At 35.7% G+C, this 15,166-nt stretch overlaps 1 protein-coding gene across 2 annotated transcripts in view; it reads right to left on the bottom strand.

Annotated features, from left to right (window-relative positions):
* EXOC6 (exocyst complex component 6) overlaps positions 1-15,166 on the bottom strand; it is an 81,503-nt gene that overhangs the window by 14,916 nt on the left and 51,421 nt on the right. The window contains exons 18-19 of one of the 2 annotated variants that reach the window (XM_019471707.1): positions 9,810-9,989; positions 647-788 (exon numbers count right to left, since the gene is read on the bottom strand). In XM_019471707.1, the coding sequence (XP_019327252.1) occupies positions 647-788; positions 9,810-9,989 (322 nt within the window). Of the gene's footprint in view, positions 1-646; positions 789-6,695; positions 6,759-9,809; positions 9,990-15,166 lie in introns of those variants that run through there. The other variant, XM_019471708.1, reaches the window with a different exon arrangement.

Below are 15,166 nucleotides of genomic sequence, written 5' to 3' on the forward strand. Positions count from 1 at the left end.
GATTAACAGCTCACCCTCAGCGGTGAGCTCCACACAAAACATGAGGAAATTAATCCTGCCTTCAGCGCTGGATTGAACCAGTTTTATAAAATAATTCTGATGCCATATTTTGAACAGTGTGAATAAAACAACATCTGATGTTTACTAAATGAGTACTATTATTCTGCACAGTGAGTAAGGCCGTAGTAGTTCTAGGAGGGAGGAAACCCTATGTAACAGCACATTTAAAATTTGTATCATAATAAATAAACTCAAGAGGGAAAATTAAAATTGCACAGACATTTGACTTTTTTTATCTCAAGTATAAAAGCATAGTATTTAGGCAGTGGTTTGGGGCAATTTTGTACTAGACTATAGTCTTTTTATTGGATATAGCGATTATGATCTAACAAGAGACGTACATGTCAATCAGATACTTGAGTTAAAAAAAAAAGTTTCGTAAAAATGAAAAAAAAGAATTCCCAGAAATGTTAACATACTTACTTATAAATACTTTTACAAGAAGCTGTGCTGCAATAATATTTTCTTTTTTTAAAAGACAAAGCTTTAGTAGATTATGGAAAAAGATCACTATATGGCTTACATTAAAGAACTTTTTTGCAGTGTTAAGACAGATATAGATAGGAATTCCGGAACATCTACTTACATTCACACTGTATCACATCTAAATTAAACTGCTGAATTGCTCCCATGCTTATTTGTTTTAATTCACTGTCCAGTAGCATCTGCATTAGGGACGTTGAAAGATGCTGGCAGGCTGACATGCAAGCTGTCTGGGCCACTTTCCCCTAGTAGAAAGAGCAACAGGTTTTAAGATACAAACAAATGATACGTCAGTAAAGAACTGCTTATCTGATTTGATTTTAATATACACTCAAAGTCTTAATAATGCAGGACTTAGATTAGAAAGAGAAAGATCACACTTGCTGTTATTTCTTTGACCTGTTAGCTTTGTTTCTATTAAATCAATCGGGGAACTAAATTAAATATTTGTTAAAGCAATTATTGATATCTCTTCCGGAAATCCAACAGTCTTCATGAATACAAGGACATTTCCAAAATAATAACAATATAAGTTGCTGAAGCATATGAACAGCTTTGTGGATTTGTTTAATTTTTTTTACCCAAACAGAATGAAAGCAAGAATGTAATGAAAATCAACATGCTGCATATTTTTAACAGAAGTCAGTAAAAAAACCCCAAACTTTATATAAACCAAAATCATTGCTTTCAGTTGGGCATTTCTCATAACAGCTTGTGCTAATTATTGGCACTTTAATTGCTTGAATTCCACCTCAAAGCTTGATGCTAAATTATTTAAAATATTCATGCTTATCCATCATCTTTCCAGGTGCTTAATAAATCAGTGCTGTCAGTAATCCATTACTTACAAAATGAAATGTAGCCCTCTGCTGTACAAAATAGAAATAATTTTCCAATCACAGTCTAGTTAGTAACATTTCTCTTTACGACGTATACGTAATTGAGACAAATAATTTTCCAAACATGAGACCAAAAAACAAAGCACAAAACCAGACGTTAATTTGATAAATTATTAAAAATTTAGTACAGAAAAATTGAAAGATATGGAAATTCTACCTTAGTATTAAGAAAACCAATTAAGACCAGATACCCGATCAGATGGCATCATTCTATTCATAGCACTGCAATCTTTTAGAGCAGAGCGATCTTGGCTTTCAAATGCAATTATATGAATTTCTGTAGTTTAATGTACTTATTAAACCATGCTTTTCAACTGATGTCTATGTTACAGTACATATTGAAACAAAGGTAACTGTTAACACGCTTACACGAAAGAAATCATAATTACATAATACACCTACTAGAGCACACACCACTATCGTTTTACTTATATCCCTCAGTAAAGTGATGACACCTATCCTCTAAAGCAATGGTTCCCCAGCTGTTTTCTGCAAAGTCAGGTTGATCAATTCACTGTTGACTCACAGAAACACATATAAGCAATGAAAAATGATAAGGATAGGCAGTAGTTCACTGTCCCAAAAAGTTTGGAAAGTTCTGCTCCAACATCTGAAGAGCGAGATCTTGTCCTTAATAAGACAACTTGCTCGTATGATTGAATTTTCATGTATACATATAACAGAAAGCAAATTTGGCCCTAAGTATTTTGTACTTTAAAAATCCATTCTTTGTTAAAACATAATTAAAATGTAGATAATACAATGGAAAGTGTTCACTCTCCTCACATGTCACACTGAAACATTAAATGGCTTTTGCTAATACCTCTTTGGCATTAGGACACCTTGAACTGTTAGGAGCTTTATATCTAAAATGAGATGTCAGTTTCTTAATTGAAAATCTCAGAAAAGCAAATAACATTTTTGACCAAAATAGATGAACTGACAACGAGGAATGTAAGAAACAATGCAAGAACAGCATGCTTAAAAGTCTCCCAAACCCAATGGTAATTACACTGGGAGACATGCAGCTCTATTCCCCAAGCAGAACAATATCAGTATGAATGGGAAAAAAAGAAAAGGGGGAAAAAAGGGATAAAAAGAAGGAAAAAAGGAGGTGAGAAGGGGAATCAATGGGCCACAGTTCATTTAATTACAGTGTAGTAGGTTTGAAATACTTAATGGAAATGTCATTTTGATTTAATGGAACAACTAGCGCATCTCTGTTTAATGTACTGCTCCATCAAATCAGCTCCATGTCCTATTTCTGCTGCCACTATAATGTAATAGAAGTTCAACCAGATTCATAGGTTGTCAAGAAAAATTTTAACATTCAATTTATTTTATATGCAAACAATGTGTACTCCTCTATTATTTTAAATAAAAGACAGAATTTTATATTTCTAACAAGCACCTCTAGTTAATTGTTACAATCTGGCAAATATCAATAGTACTGGAGCACAAGATAATGGTTACAATACAGAAATGACATGGTAAAAGCCACTTGGAACTTTAAATAAGTATCAATACATGTACGTTTAATGTTTATTTTAAAATTTCATAAAATGGAAACATCCTAACATTTAAGCTATTTCCAACTATGTAACTTGAACTACAGGCTTATTGTTCACATCACATATCAACAAATAATAGAATTTTACTATAAACAGTTTCTACTGACTCAATACAATCACTCAATTTTCTTAAATCTAGAGAAAAAACGAAGCTATGCATATCAATCAAAATGCTGAATTTTAACTGAGAGAAATGTGAACTTTACTGTTATCCTCTTCAAAATTCAGTGCTTCCCAGTTCAAAATACGTTGGATGTATGATATTCAGAAAATAATTAAATTCAAATTCGTGTTTGACAAATGAGATCTAGTCTCATCTCAAATCTCTCTCCAAATTTCCACCATCCACCAATTAATCAATTCCTTGCCAATTTTTCATAATGCATTTTGAAAAGGAATATTAAGGATTCATGAACATAAGAACACGTTTTTTTTCCAGAATTAAACAAATCTCAGTTAGTTTTAAAACATTCTTAATGTTTATTATTTGTCAGTTTGGGGGATTTAAATTACTATTATCTTTTTAAGGGGGGGTGGCTGTGGTTACTGTACCTAGCAATTAAATACCTATATTCAATAGCGTGCAGAGATTCAGCAGGCTTCTCACATTCACTCCAGTTGCCTCCCATTTGGAGACGCCACTATTATCTCCACTATGCCTATGCTAATTGCTGCTATCCACAAAACCTTTTCTTCCACTCAACCAATGTAAAGTTTAAGAAACAAGGACCCTATTCTACAAGCAAAAACACCTGCTAATAGTGTTAAAGGCAACTGTTTTTTCACCCAGCCTTCACATTTTGCTGAAATACAAGTTTGTAAAAAAAGAAAACCCTTAGACAAACTTCTTATATTTCAAAGGAGCTTGTGAAGAGAATCTGCTGACATATTAAATCCTTTTTTATAGGATCCAAAAGCTTTTCTCCTAAGAACAATTGCAGTAACGAGACATTTGGCTCCTAGGAAATTCCCAAAGGGTCAGCCATATGCATCCTTCCACAGCACCTTCGCGGTACTGCTAAGACCCATGCTAGCTGTCTCAAAAGCAGCTTTCATCGTTCACTATGGTGTCAGTCAGTATGATTTATGGACTGCATTCAACAAAGTCAAAGCATATAGAATGAGAAATATGACTACAATCTGCTAATTTGTTTTGTATTGAGCCACTTAGGAGTCAAAGACCTGATGTCAGGCTGAGACTAGCAACACAATTAACCGGCCAGTGACAGATTCATCCATCCTCCCTGCCAGGCTGTGCCAATCAAAGACAGCATGAAGCGGCATTTGGAGAAATCAGTAAGAAAACCCATTCTCTAAGTAGCCTGTGGAGGCTGTTGATTGACAGTTTTTGAATATAGCTGCAGAAAACCACCACTCCTTCACCCCCACTGCAAGCTGTGAAATTAGGCTTTTGCTGCCAATCACAGAAACAATAAAATAACACAAACTGCCATCCTCAGCATAAAAGGAAATAACAAAACTTATCTGTTAAATCTAAGAAGTTAAGCTGAAGAATTAATTTAACAATATGAAATGACATAATGAAAAACTTTCTGCAAATGCAAAGAAACTAAACATACAGATTTTATCAGTCATAACAACTAAGACATTATATTACGTAACATCAGGACTAAAATCCAACTTTTGAACTATTGATAAAATACAAGTATACTAAAAAACACTAATGGAATTTTTAAGAATCAATTTTACTTCCAGTCTCTGCCCCAAATTCTACTGAAATAATAAAAAATACCTACTTGAAAGTAATTTGTAACTGTTACTTTTCAGTAGTCATTCTTTTCCAAAGAGTTGTCCAATACTAACTTAGTACTGACAAAGCACATATCTAGAATAAAACTTCAGCTAATTCTAAACTTAAACACACTTATTTATATACTCTCTATAGTTTCAAATTAACTGATCTGAAAATAAAAGGTATGATTTTTCTTTAACTGTTCAAAACAAAAACTAAAAAATGCAGGTCCTTAATAACAAATTTGATCATCCAATTGATTTTATGAGATTAATGGCTGTATAATGAAATCTTAATTTGCTTTTTGATTCGAAGTATCTAATGACTCTATAAACTGCAGCATGAACTTAAAATGGGATGTAAAAGAACCCTAAAACAGCAATAATCGTGAAAGACTAAATTCTTGTGACTTTAGAAAACAGAACCACTAAAAACTGCATGACTTTTAAATTATAACCTTTCAAAAGCAACGCAGCCTCTGTGCTCTGCATCTCTGAAATTCTGCTAGTGCTTGGTCATGACATAACCAGCACACTGACACCTATTCAACATTAACAGGAAATATTTCTACACAAAATATTCACTATTCCTAGTGCTCATGACACCTATTAGCTTGACAGTTCAACATGAGGCTGAGTATTCAAATCATAGAAATGTTCACTGGAATGAAGCACCAATGTCATCTAGTCCAGCCTCCTACCTGGAGTAGGACTATTGCCAACACTAGTTCAGGTCTATTGTCCTTTTTTCTGGCTGAGCCTTCCAAACAACTGAGGATGGGCATTCAACAGCCTCTCTGGGTAACCTCCTCCAACACCACACTACTCTATTCATGCAAACTTTTCCCCTAATGTCAAAGCTTCATCTCCAGAGCTTCTACTTGTGACCATAGCCACATGTGAATTTGTCAGTGCTACCAAGAAGAGTTTGGCTCCATCACCTTTGTATCTGTCCTTCAAGAGGTCGTAGACTGCCACTAGATCTCTCCCCAGCCTTCTCTTTAACTGACTAAATAATCCACCTCCCTAAACCTCCATTTGTGAGTCATGTGCTCTAGGCTCCTAACAACTTGTAAGCACACTGCTAGATCCTCTCTCCAGATCCACAGAGCTACTACTCAGCCAATTGCTTTCCAGATTGTAGCAATGAACGGGGTTATTCCCACACTGCGTACTCTAAGTGCCTTACACATTTGTTCACTATAACAGTAAACAGCACAGTGTACATTTGTTGCTGTATGCTGCTTAAGTGAACAAGATTCAACCACATTGTTAGAGAAAATTAGTAAAAGTAGGTTCAGAAATTCAGTATTCAGAAGCCACTCTTAACAGAATAATATTAATTTCAATACTTTCGTTATCATGGAAATGCTTATGTCAAATCAAAATAAACTCCTTATACAAAAATTGATGACCTGAAAATAATCAGGGCTTGGAATAATTCTTAAATGCAATCCATCATCTTCTTAAAAATAAAAAAAAATTAAAAAATTGAGCACACACATTCCCTTGACCCTAAGCAGATGTAGCAGAGAAACAATGGAACTTTCACTGATTCTTTATTCTGTTATATCACTCTACCTTTATTCTGTATGCACGTCTCATAGCTGCATTTTGATACTTGACCTCTCTTTCAAACAGCCTCATAGTCTCCTCTAAATTATCTCATTTGGGATGCAAGGCACACCCCACCAACCTTCTGCAAGGTTTTTAGGGCTCCTGCTGTCCCAGTGTACGAAAGCCCAATGTTAGTCGTTAACCTGATCCCTGCATGCAACCACACAAGGTACGCAGCAAATCATCAGCAAAACAGAAGGGTCTTTTTATTAAATGTTTAAAAATTGAAGCAATAAGCCTGCAGGCAGTTCATAGTTTTTCAGTTCACATGCTTTTTCTTCATCTTGCATCTACTTACCGACATAGCTGCATGGTCATTGTTGTTATTCTGAGAAGGAAACCAGTAAGGCAATCAAAACAAAAAAATTAAGATGTACTGTCAACATCAAAAAAAAAAAAAAGAATAAAAATTGGTAGCAATAAAAGGTAAGGAATAGCTTCCAAAAAGAACAATTACAGCTACAAAATTCTTTAAATTATTTTTTTTTAAACCTGTGAACTTATATAGTATTTTGTTGAGGCATAACAAAGAGATTAGAATTTAAATAATACTAATTCAGCAATAAAATGTTTTTCTGTAATAAGGAACTGTATGCCAAAATATCAAAGTAGCAAAATTCAAATGACAAAGCGTCTATTGATATGCCTTTCCAGAAATCTTTCATTACAAGAAATAATATATTCCAAAATACTTAGGTTGACAAATAAATGCCATGTTTACCATCTTAGCTTACAGAGGCTATCTGTATGTCATTAACATACTTTGTTCAAGCCAGACTTAGAATGGCTCAGGACAATAAGAATCTAAATGTAACATGACCAATTAATAAATTTTAACATAAATCTAATAGTAATATAACTGCAGGGTGGAATAAAGCCATTTTCTTTTCCAAAACTGCTTCTTAAGTACAGTAAACAAACACAGAGGAGAAAACTAAGATGTAAAACTTAAAGAGGGGAAAAAAAAGCTTCAGAGACGCAAGACATTTCCAGTGATTCACTGGAGATATCAGACCCCAACTAAGTTGTGCCACGAAGTGTGCAGGTTCAGTAAAATTGAGATCATGGTCTACCTGATTTAGATCGCTAACATTCCAATAAAAATAATACAAATTGCATAAGACAGATGTGTAACATAAGATGTATTTTTTAAAAGCTATGTCTACATAGGTACAAAAATAATTCCGTATAGCCCCACATGGAAGCACAAAAGGAGACACACCCCTGTGCATTTACACAGCTTACACATACAGCTAAAATAAAACAAGACTCTAACGACAGGAACTCAATGACTGCAACAAAAAATTGTTAAAGAACATATCATAACACTTCTACAGGAAGACTAGAGTTTGAAACAATATCAAAGGGAAAGTCAGTGACCCTTGAACGAGACTACGGAGAACTAGTGTGGCCAGCTAGTGCCCCTAGCCCTAACACAATGCCCTCTAACATGATCAGATACGCTAAGGTAGGAAGAAAAGAGATTTCCTCTACTTGTCCTGCTCTTTTCCTTACTAGAATTATGGCCAGTGGCTAGGACTTTTGTTCTTTGATTTCTAATTACAGAAAAGGTTCTGAGAAACTATTTTGAGCAGTGGAATGTTTCTGCCAGCCATACAAAAATTATTATGGAAATGACACTGTGACATTAATGGAATAATCCATTAACGAAAATGAATTCTAAAACTATTCCAAATCTTAACTATGGCAAATGAGAATCTAGCTTAGTTTAGCACTCCAAAGCACTTTTTTAATGAGGTATGGGACCTAGTTCTGGGCTTATCTTTGAAAATGCTTTTACTATAAATTTTCTCTTAATGAAAATGACTTACTATTACAAATCTAACCAGAATCACCATAATGAAACTGTATACACGTTTTCATATAACCTCCACAGCTCATGCACAACAACATTCATAGGACTGTATGTTTCTACAATTGGCCAAGCCAGAATAGGGAGCAATACACAGGATAAGTCAAAAATTACAAGAACCCTCTTGCCAGACCAGACTAGTCATCCATATAGTTCCACATCCTTCCTGTTACCTGACCAGAGTTTGAAATTACTAAATAACCTCTTCATAGGAACTAGCTTTCTCCAAAGGTTGACTTGTGCCCCCAGATACATATTTCTATTCCTTTCACACTTTTCAAGTCCTAATGCCACAGCTGCTTCTTTCCATCCCTCTTAACACATTACTTCGTTCTGTCTGTGGCTCATTTCCAAACAGCTATATCACAACATACATTCATGACAGACTTCTGTACATCCTTCTCTAGAAGTTGCACATTCCTTAACTGCTATATGCATATGACCATTGAGGAGCAGTTTCATTGGTTCACACTGCTTTGTATGTTAATTTACAATGAATTTAACTACCTAGCAAACTTGCTATTCTTTATCAAAAAACGCTCAGCTGATTGGCACAGAAGCACATGCCTCATATGTCACATTCACATCAGTATTATGTGATACATTTTGAGTGGGTTATGTCTTTGAGTCAGTAAAAAAGAGACTGAAGAATCACAGCCTCTTCACATGTGATTTGGAAGACCACATAAGCCCACTATGCCAGCAACTTCAACACCTTGCTGTGCACATAAAGAAATTATCTTTTACTTCCAGTCTGGAGCCTCAACACAGCCTATGCATTGAGGACTTATTCTTTATAGGCATTGCATGTGGGTAAAGCACTCAGACATCAGTGTGACAGTTGCAACCAAGGACAAGATGATGAAAAGCAGATGTAGCTTGAAAGACCTACTGAAGTTACTCCAGACCTATAAAGCTATAAACTGTTACGATGATAAATCAAACTAGAAATAGTCTTTTTTGTCTTAAAGCAAGGAGAAATCAGACAACAGAATGTAACAATTAGTACATAAAACAGGTTAACAGTACCCTTTTACCCGAGACAAATTAACACAGGATATATTTGAATATGAACAAGGATTCATTTCAATGAAGCTCAGTTAACTAGAATCAAATTCCTTTTTATGATCAAAACTATTTAGCTAAAAACAGCCTTGGAGAATCCAAGACCTCCATAATCTTGTGCACAAATGCAGGATTTGCACCAATTCTGCATTGTTTGAATCAATGCATGTGTACACAGAACCAATATCATTAATTAAAAAGGCCATCTGATGCTCTAGAAAACTGCACAAGTTCTTACACTATTTGTAAATTTGCTGTTGTTAACAATATTACTAAAGTATTTGAAAGTATTTTCTAAGTATTACCATGGGTAAGCATCATCAACATACTGAAACATTATCTGAAAATACATCTGTACTGAAACATCTAAAAAATACATCTGCCAGCATGTGCACAATTCAAAAATCACATCTATCTTCAAAATCTTAGTATTTTAAAATAAACTAATGCTCCAATAGCTTGAAATTAAACTTAATTTTGAACACTTACAGGTAAATGAGTAAAAACTTGAAACGTGCTTCTTAAAAAGTTAATAAGGTCCATTAAGTATCCACTGGCTCTTCCATCTGATTCAGACATTGTCCAATCATAATCAGCAATCTGAATAAATTCATCTATTTTTTGGTTAAGTTTTGTGTATATTTCTCCTTCTGCAGCATGCCTTGCATCCTGAAAAAAAAATTGTGTGCAAATGTCAGAATTCTAAAATATTATTAGAATGCAGATAAAATTATATTCATCAATGAAACTGAAGTCTTGTGTTTTTCTTAGATTCAAAAAATGTATTATTTAAATCAGTATTTTCATTTCTGTCTTACAAGTCTGAGGCTGTGGTTTTTAAAATACTCCCATTATGCATACTATAAGAGTGTTTATAACAGAATATGCCTACAGAATAATCTAAGTTTTCAGAGACAAATTAAATCAATGTGAATTTGGAAACAAAGAGATTGCTTTACTCTCTTCACAACAACCACCTTTAATTCAGCCTTACAATTTATCAACCCTGACACAAAGTTTATTTACCCTCTTTTACAAAGAAAATAATAAAAGAACCTAATTATTTTATCTGTTATGGCTAGAGGTCCAGCAATCGTATGATTTTTATGTAATTAATGTTTAAATCAATTTGAATTTGGAAACAAAGAGATTGCTTTACTCTCTTCACAACAACCACCTTTAATTCAGCCTTACAATTTATCAACCCTGACACAAAGTTTATTTACCCTCTTTTACAAAGAAAATAATAAAAGAACCTAATTATTTTATCTGTTATGGCTAGAGGTCCAGCAATCGTATGATTTTTATGTAATTAATGTCTTAAAGTTGCACATCTGAAGAATACTCATCATTTTTCATCCTCCTTTAAATATCCTGATCATCACACACCATGATTCAGAGCACTCCCCTACTTCCTCCCACCCCTACTTTTTGTTCTGCCACCACCCGGATTCTACTTTTTGGAACAGTAAAGAGGTAAAGTCTAGCATTTACTGTGAAGTGAGTTTATGACGCTAACTATCTGCCTTATTTGTTTAGGGGACATCCTCATAGATGCAATGGGATCGATGTACAGATACTTGATAAGGTGTATCTTGCTGGAAAGGCCTGCTTTTGCCAGCCTGGAGTTTAAAGATACTCAATAAATTCTATGTTCTAATTTGGGGTCAACATGAAACTTTCTTCACCGATCTTTAGAAATAATTCAAGAAAGACATTTGATTTAAAGTGAACTGGTCAGTTGCTGAAAGTTTTTTAGAGGGTAAAAATAGGCTGGATATACAGGAGCAACATAAAAGTGGATGAAATTCCCATCGCTAGTTTCCTCTGGGAGAAAGCAGTCCAAAAACATGGCACGTCAGAAAGGTGTAAATAAGAAAGGCGTAAATAAGAAAGACAAAGAGAAAAAGAAAGAAAATCAAAATTATCTGAGCTTAAAGGTGGCATCACATTGAGTGTGTCAAATTCAGTCTTCAGTCAGGCCCCAGGCTGTGAGGCACTCCAGCAGGAAGCGAGAAAGCATGTGGCCCTGCCGTGTATAAATATCAAAGTACGATTCCCTAAAAACAGCATTTTTACTGCCGAGCCAACTTGTAAAAGCATCCACTGAACAGCTCTCCCAATCCAACACACAAGAATCTGACAAGCTATTAACATGTCAAATAAAAGAATATGCTGACATCCACAATTTTGTAGATGGCTAGGACTATAAAAGCTTCAATTAAAGTCAAGTCTATATTTAAAGTTTCTAATTAATAATGAGACCTCAGTTTCAACAATCTATAATGACAGGACTTGCAAATATATCGGCTTAGTTTAGTGCAATTGCTTGGATTTTTTGTTTGTTTGGGTTTGGGGTTTTTTTGTTTAAAAACTAAGTCATTTATGGAGTGGTTGTATCATCTTTACCAGTTAAGACGATTTACTGGCAATGACAAGACTAGTCTTTCAGTTTTTGTTTTGGAAGCCTGTTTTTTGCTACCTATTATTTTGCTTTGGTTATTGGTTTACAATTGGAACAGTGTGCTGCCAGTACTTTAAGCAAGGAGTTGCTCTGTTCCCTGAGAAAACTGTGAACAGCTGAGCAATTGGATTTCAAACCCTGAAGTTACTTCTGAGAAGCAGCACTGTGAATCCCATGCACAAGTCAAGAAAGAGTGAGTTAGCAGTATTCAGATTTGGGATGACTCCTACAGGCAGATGAATTAACTCCACCTCTTCTTTTAACGTGGTGACGGAATTGCATCAAAACCTTTTGAAAGCTCACCAGATTTTCCCCCCATTATAAAGTGAAAAGGGCAAATGACGTGGTTTTGTTAAAGGACGTCCTGAAGCCCTGCACGGGATTTGATGCTGTGTATCTGGCCCTCTGACAGCCATTACACAGCTTAATGCTGAGACCCTGGGCTCAAAAACTTCTGTCAACTAGGTCTGCAAATACATCTATTTATGCTTAGTGTGACTGCTGATTTAAACAAAGGAAAACAATGGTCATCCAAAGCTGGAAAACGTGGCTACAAATATTGAAAGTGACAAAATTTTTTAACATGATAAAATGAAACAAGTTTTGGTGTTTGTTTTTTTATTTTAATTTCCACCCATGTGAAACAATGCTTGGAGAGTCTGAAGGACATCTTAAAATGAGATCTTATATACAAAAATAAAATGAGAAAAACAGCCCTCTAAAATAGTAGCCATGAAATAGGTATGAAGGCTTCTATTAAAAAAATACAGTGTAGATGTACTTATAAGATCATCTTATGGAATGTAAATGTGATCAATGCTGCTAATAAAAGGAGATTTTTAACCACTCAGAAAGAATGGAGGTGACATGATTTGCCACCAGGAGATGAATTTAATAACAGTAGAACATACCAAACTCTGTGAGGGCCCCGTTGGGGAACTGCAAGCAGTTTTTCATTAAAATACAGAGGAAAAAAATGGGGGATTAATGAGAAAAGAATTTTCTACTCTAAGTGGAGAACGTTGTGCTAACAAGTTCTCCAGGGCAAGAGACAGGAGACAAGCCATAAAAAAAAATTCTTCCGTGTTTGTCAGCGTTCATTCTCTATTTTTCCAAAGTGCATAGATACCAAGCTCACTAAACACAGATATAATATTCTGTGATTCCCTCCAATAGAACTTAAGATAGTTTATAGGATAGTTAAACATAACTTACAGCATAAGCAATCAGCATAAAACATAATGCAAACTTTCAACTGCATTTATTAAATGAAATTCAAGGATAAAGAACATCTTACCTCTTAATGAAATCAAAGACTATGGCTGCATTAAGTGTTTTGTTTGAATGTTAAAAAGATTATGGATTGACCTTACACGAAAGTATCTATAGATATGCAAATTCAAAGACACACATGCACTATCGGTACACAACAAGCAAACTAGGCAGCCTAGATCTTAAGGACAGGGCAAAACTAGTAAAAGTACTGGTAGGGCAATGGCAACCTAATTACAGTTGCTAGGCCAGAACCTTTCTGTCTTGCCTTATTCATTAAATCCCTAGCAAAACAAATGAGAGTTAATGGGAAAATTGTTGGCAATCAACTGGAAATATGAAGTGTCTTGCAATGATGATGTCTCATTCCACCTCACCCACCTTTTAACATCTATGCCAGAGGGGATATTATAATAGGATAGGCTACATATTGCATCAAGAGAAAAAAATGAAGTACAGAAAACAGAACTACTCTCAATAGGATTAGTCCTCTTTATCCCATAAATACAAGAAATCACCCTCCTTTGTTCCAGTGTACACTGAAAAAACCCCAAATACCTAAAGTTCAAGTTGCAGCTGTTTTGGAATCCCTGATGACTTTTTGTTTTGTTTTGTTTCTCTTTCAAAAATTTCTGTATAGAAGCCCCAAGTGACTAAAAAGGCACAAGGTAACCGATACAAGATTATTCTTCTGTGAGAATGTTTTCTTCAGAAAGTGTACTGGGTTTGCATGGCAAGGTTTTGGCAGCAGGTGGGCTACAGGGGTGGCTTCTGTGAGAAGCCGCTAGAAGCTTCCCCCATGTCCAATAGAGCTGATGTCAGCCAGCTCCAAGAGGGACCTGCTGCTGGCCAAGGCCGAGCCAATCAGCGACGGTGGTCTCAGGTAAGACTTCCAGAAGAGAAACTTTGCTTTGTGTATAAAATGACAGTGATTCATTATCTTCCACTCAGAAAGAGCCTGTCACCTAAACAGTATAGAGGAAAGAATGGCTACCGATGAGAGCATGGGACCAATCATGAAAAGGCTTGAATTTTGTTCTTGGCTTTTCTAGGCTGCTTTGGGCAAGTCACCTTCTGACTGTTTCAATCCCTTCTCTGCATTTGAATCATATGTAAGCATCCAAGATTGCTGCCTGTCTTGGTTAAACTTACCCTTTACATTTTGAAGGTGGTCATGTCTCTTTCTTCCCTGTCTAAACAGTCTCATGCTTTTGATCTTTCCTCATAGGTCCTATTTTCTGTTTGATCATCCTCATTGCCCTTCTCTGGACACCTCCAACCAATCCATAAAAATCCGTAACTGCAGTGGCTATAACTGGACACGTTACTCCAGCTCAGGCCTTCTCCCTCTGAAGATGGAAGAGTGCTTTCTAAGGATGCTGAAGTGCACCAACTAGGAAAAAAGGAGAGACTGTGTGAAGGTAGTCTAAGACCTGACTATTTTCAATACCTCTTATGAAAGTCTTGGTGACCAGATGCTAATGTTAAATCATCAATTGTAAGTGTTGCTGTCACCTCATTCGAGCCTTATTTGTGTAGCTACAAGCACCCTTCATAAGCTTCCTTTTGCCTTGCTGTCATCTTAATGTGATGTTCTTTACATGACTTTTTTTGGAAACACATGCAAAAACTAAATTCATAAAACTCTTTTGGCGATATTAGAATCTAATGAGATTGTATTACCTTCTCTTGTGCAGAAATAGTCCAGAGATGGACTACTTCATCTTGTAGTGGCCTCCCATGTGACAGGAGGCTCCTGGAACTGTAAGGGAACAGTGGAAATGCTAATCAACTGCAGTGCCCATAGCAGTGCTTGGAGCCTTTCGTTATATTTTCTCTCCCCTGTCCAGCTGAGAAGGGGAAGTGATAGAGCGGCTTTGGTGGGCACCCAGCCAGGGTCAACCCACCACAGAAAGAAAACCTCAGCCACCCCCCAAGCACACACATTTGCTTCTATTCTAAACCAGAAAAGCTACTCAGCCAGACTGGGTCAGTGAAATAATTTCTGCCATATTTTATGTACATAAATACCAAAACTTGGTTCTTCAATGTACACAACCATCTGGTGCTTCACCACCACCAGAGCATAAAGGATCTCTAAGCGTCTCTA

Source organism: Aptenodytes forsteri, unplaced genomic scaffold, assembly GCF_000699145.1.
Source record: "Aptenodytes forsteri isolate BGI_AS27 unplaced genomic scaffold, ASM69914v1 Scaffold15, whole genome shotgun sequence".
NCBI lineage: Eukaryota > Metazoa > Chordata > Aves > Sphenisciformes > Spheniscidae > Aptenodytes > Aptenodytes forsteri.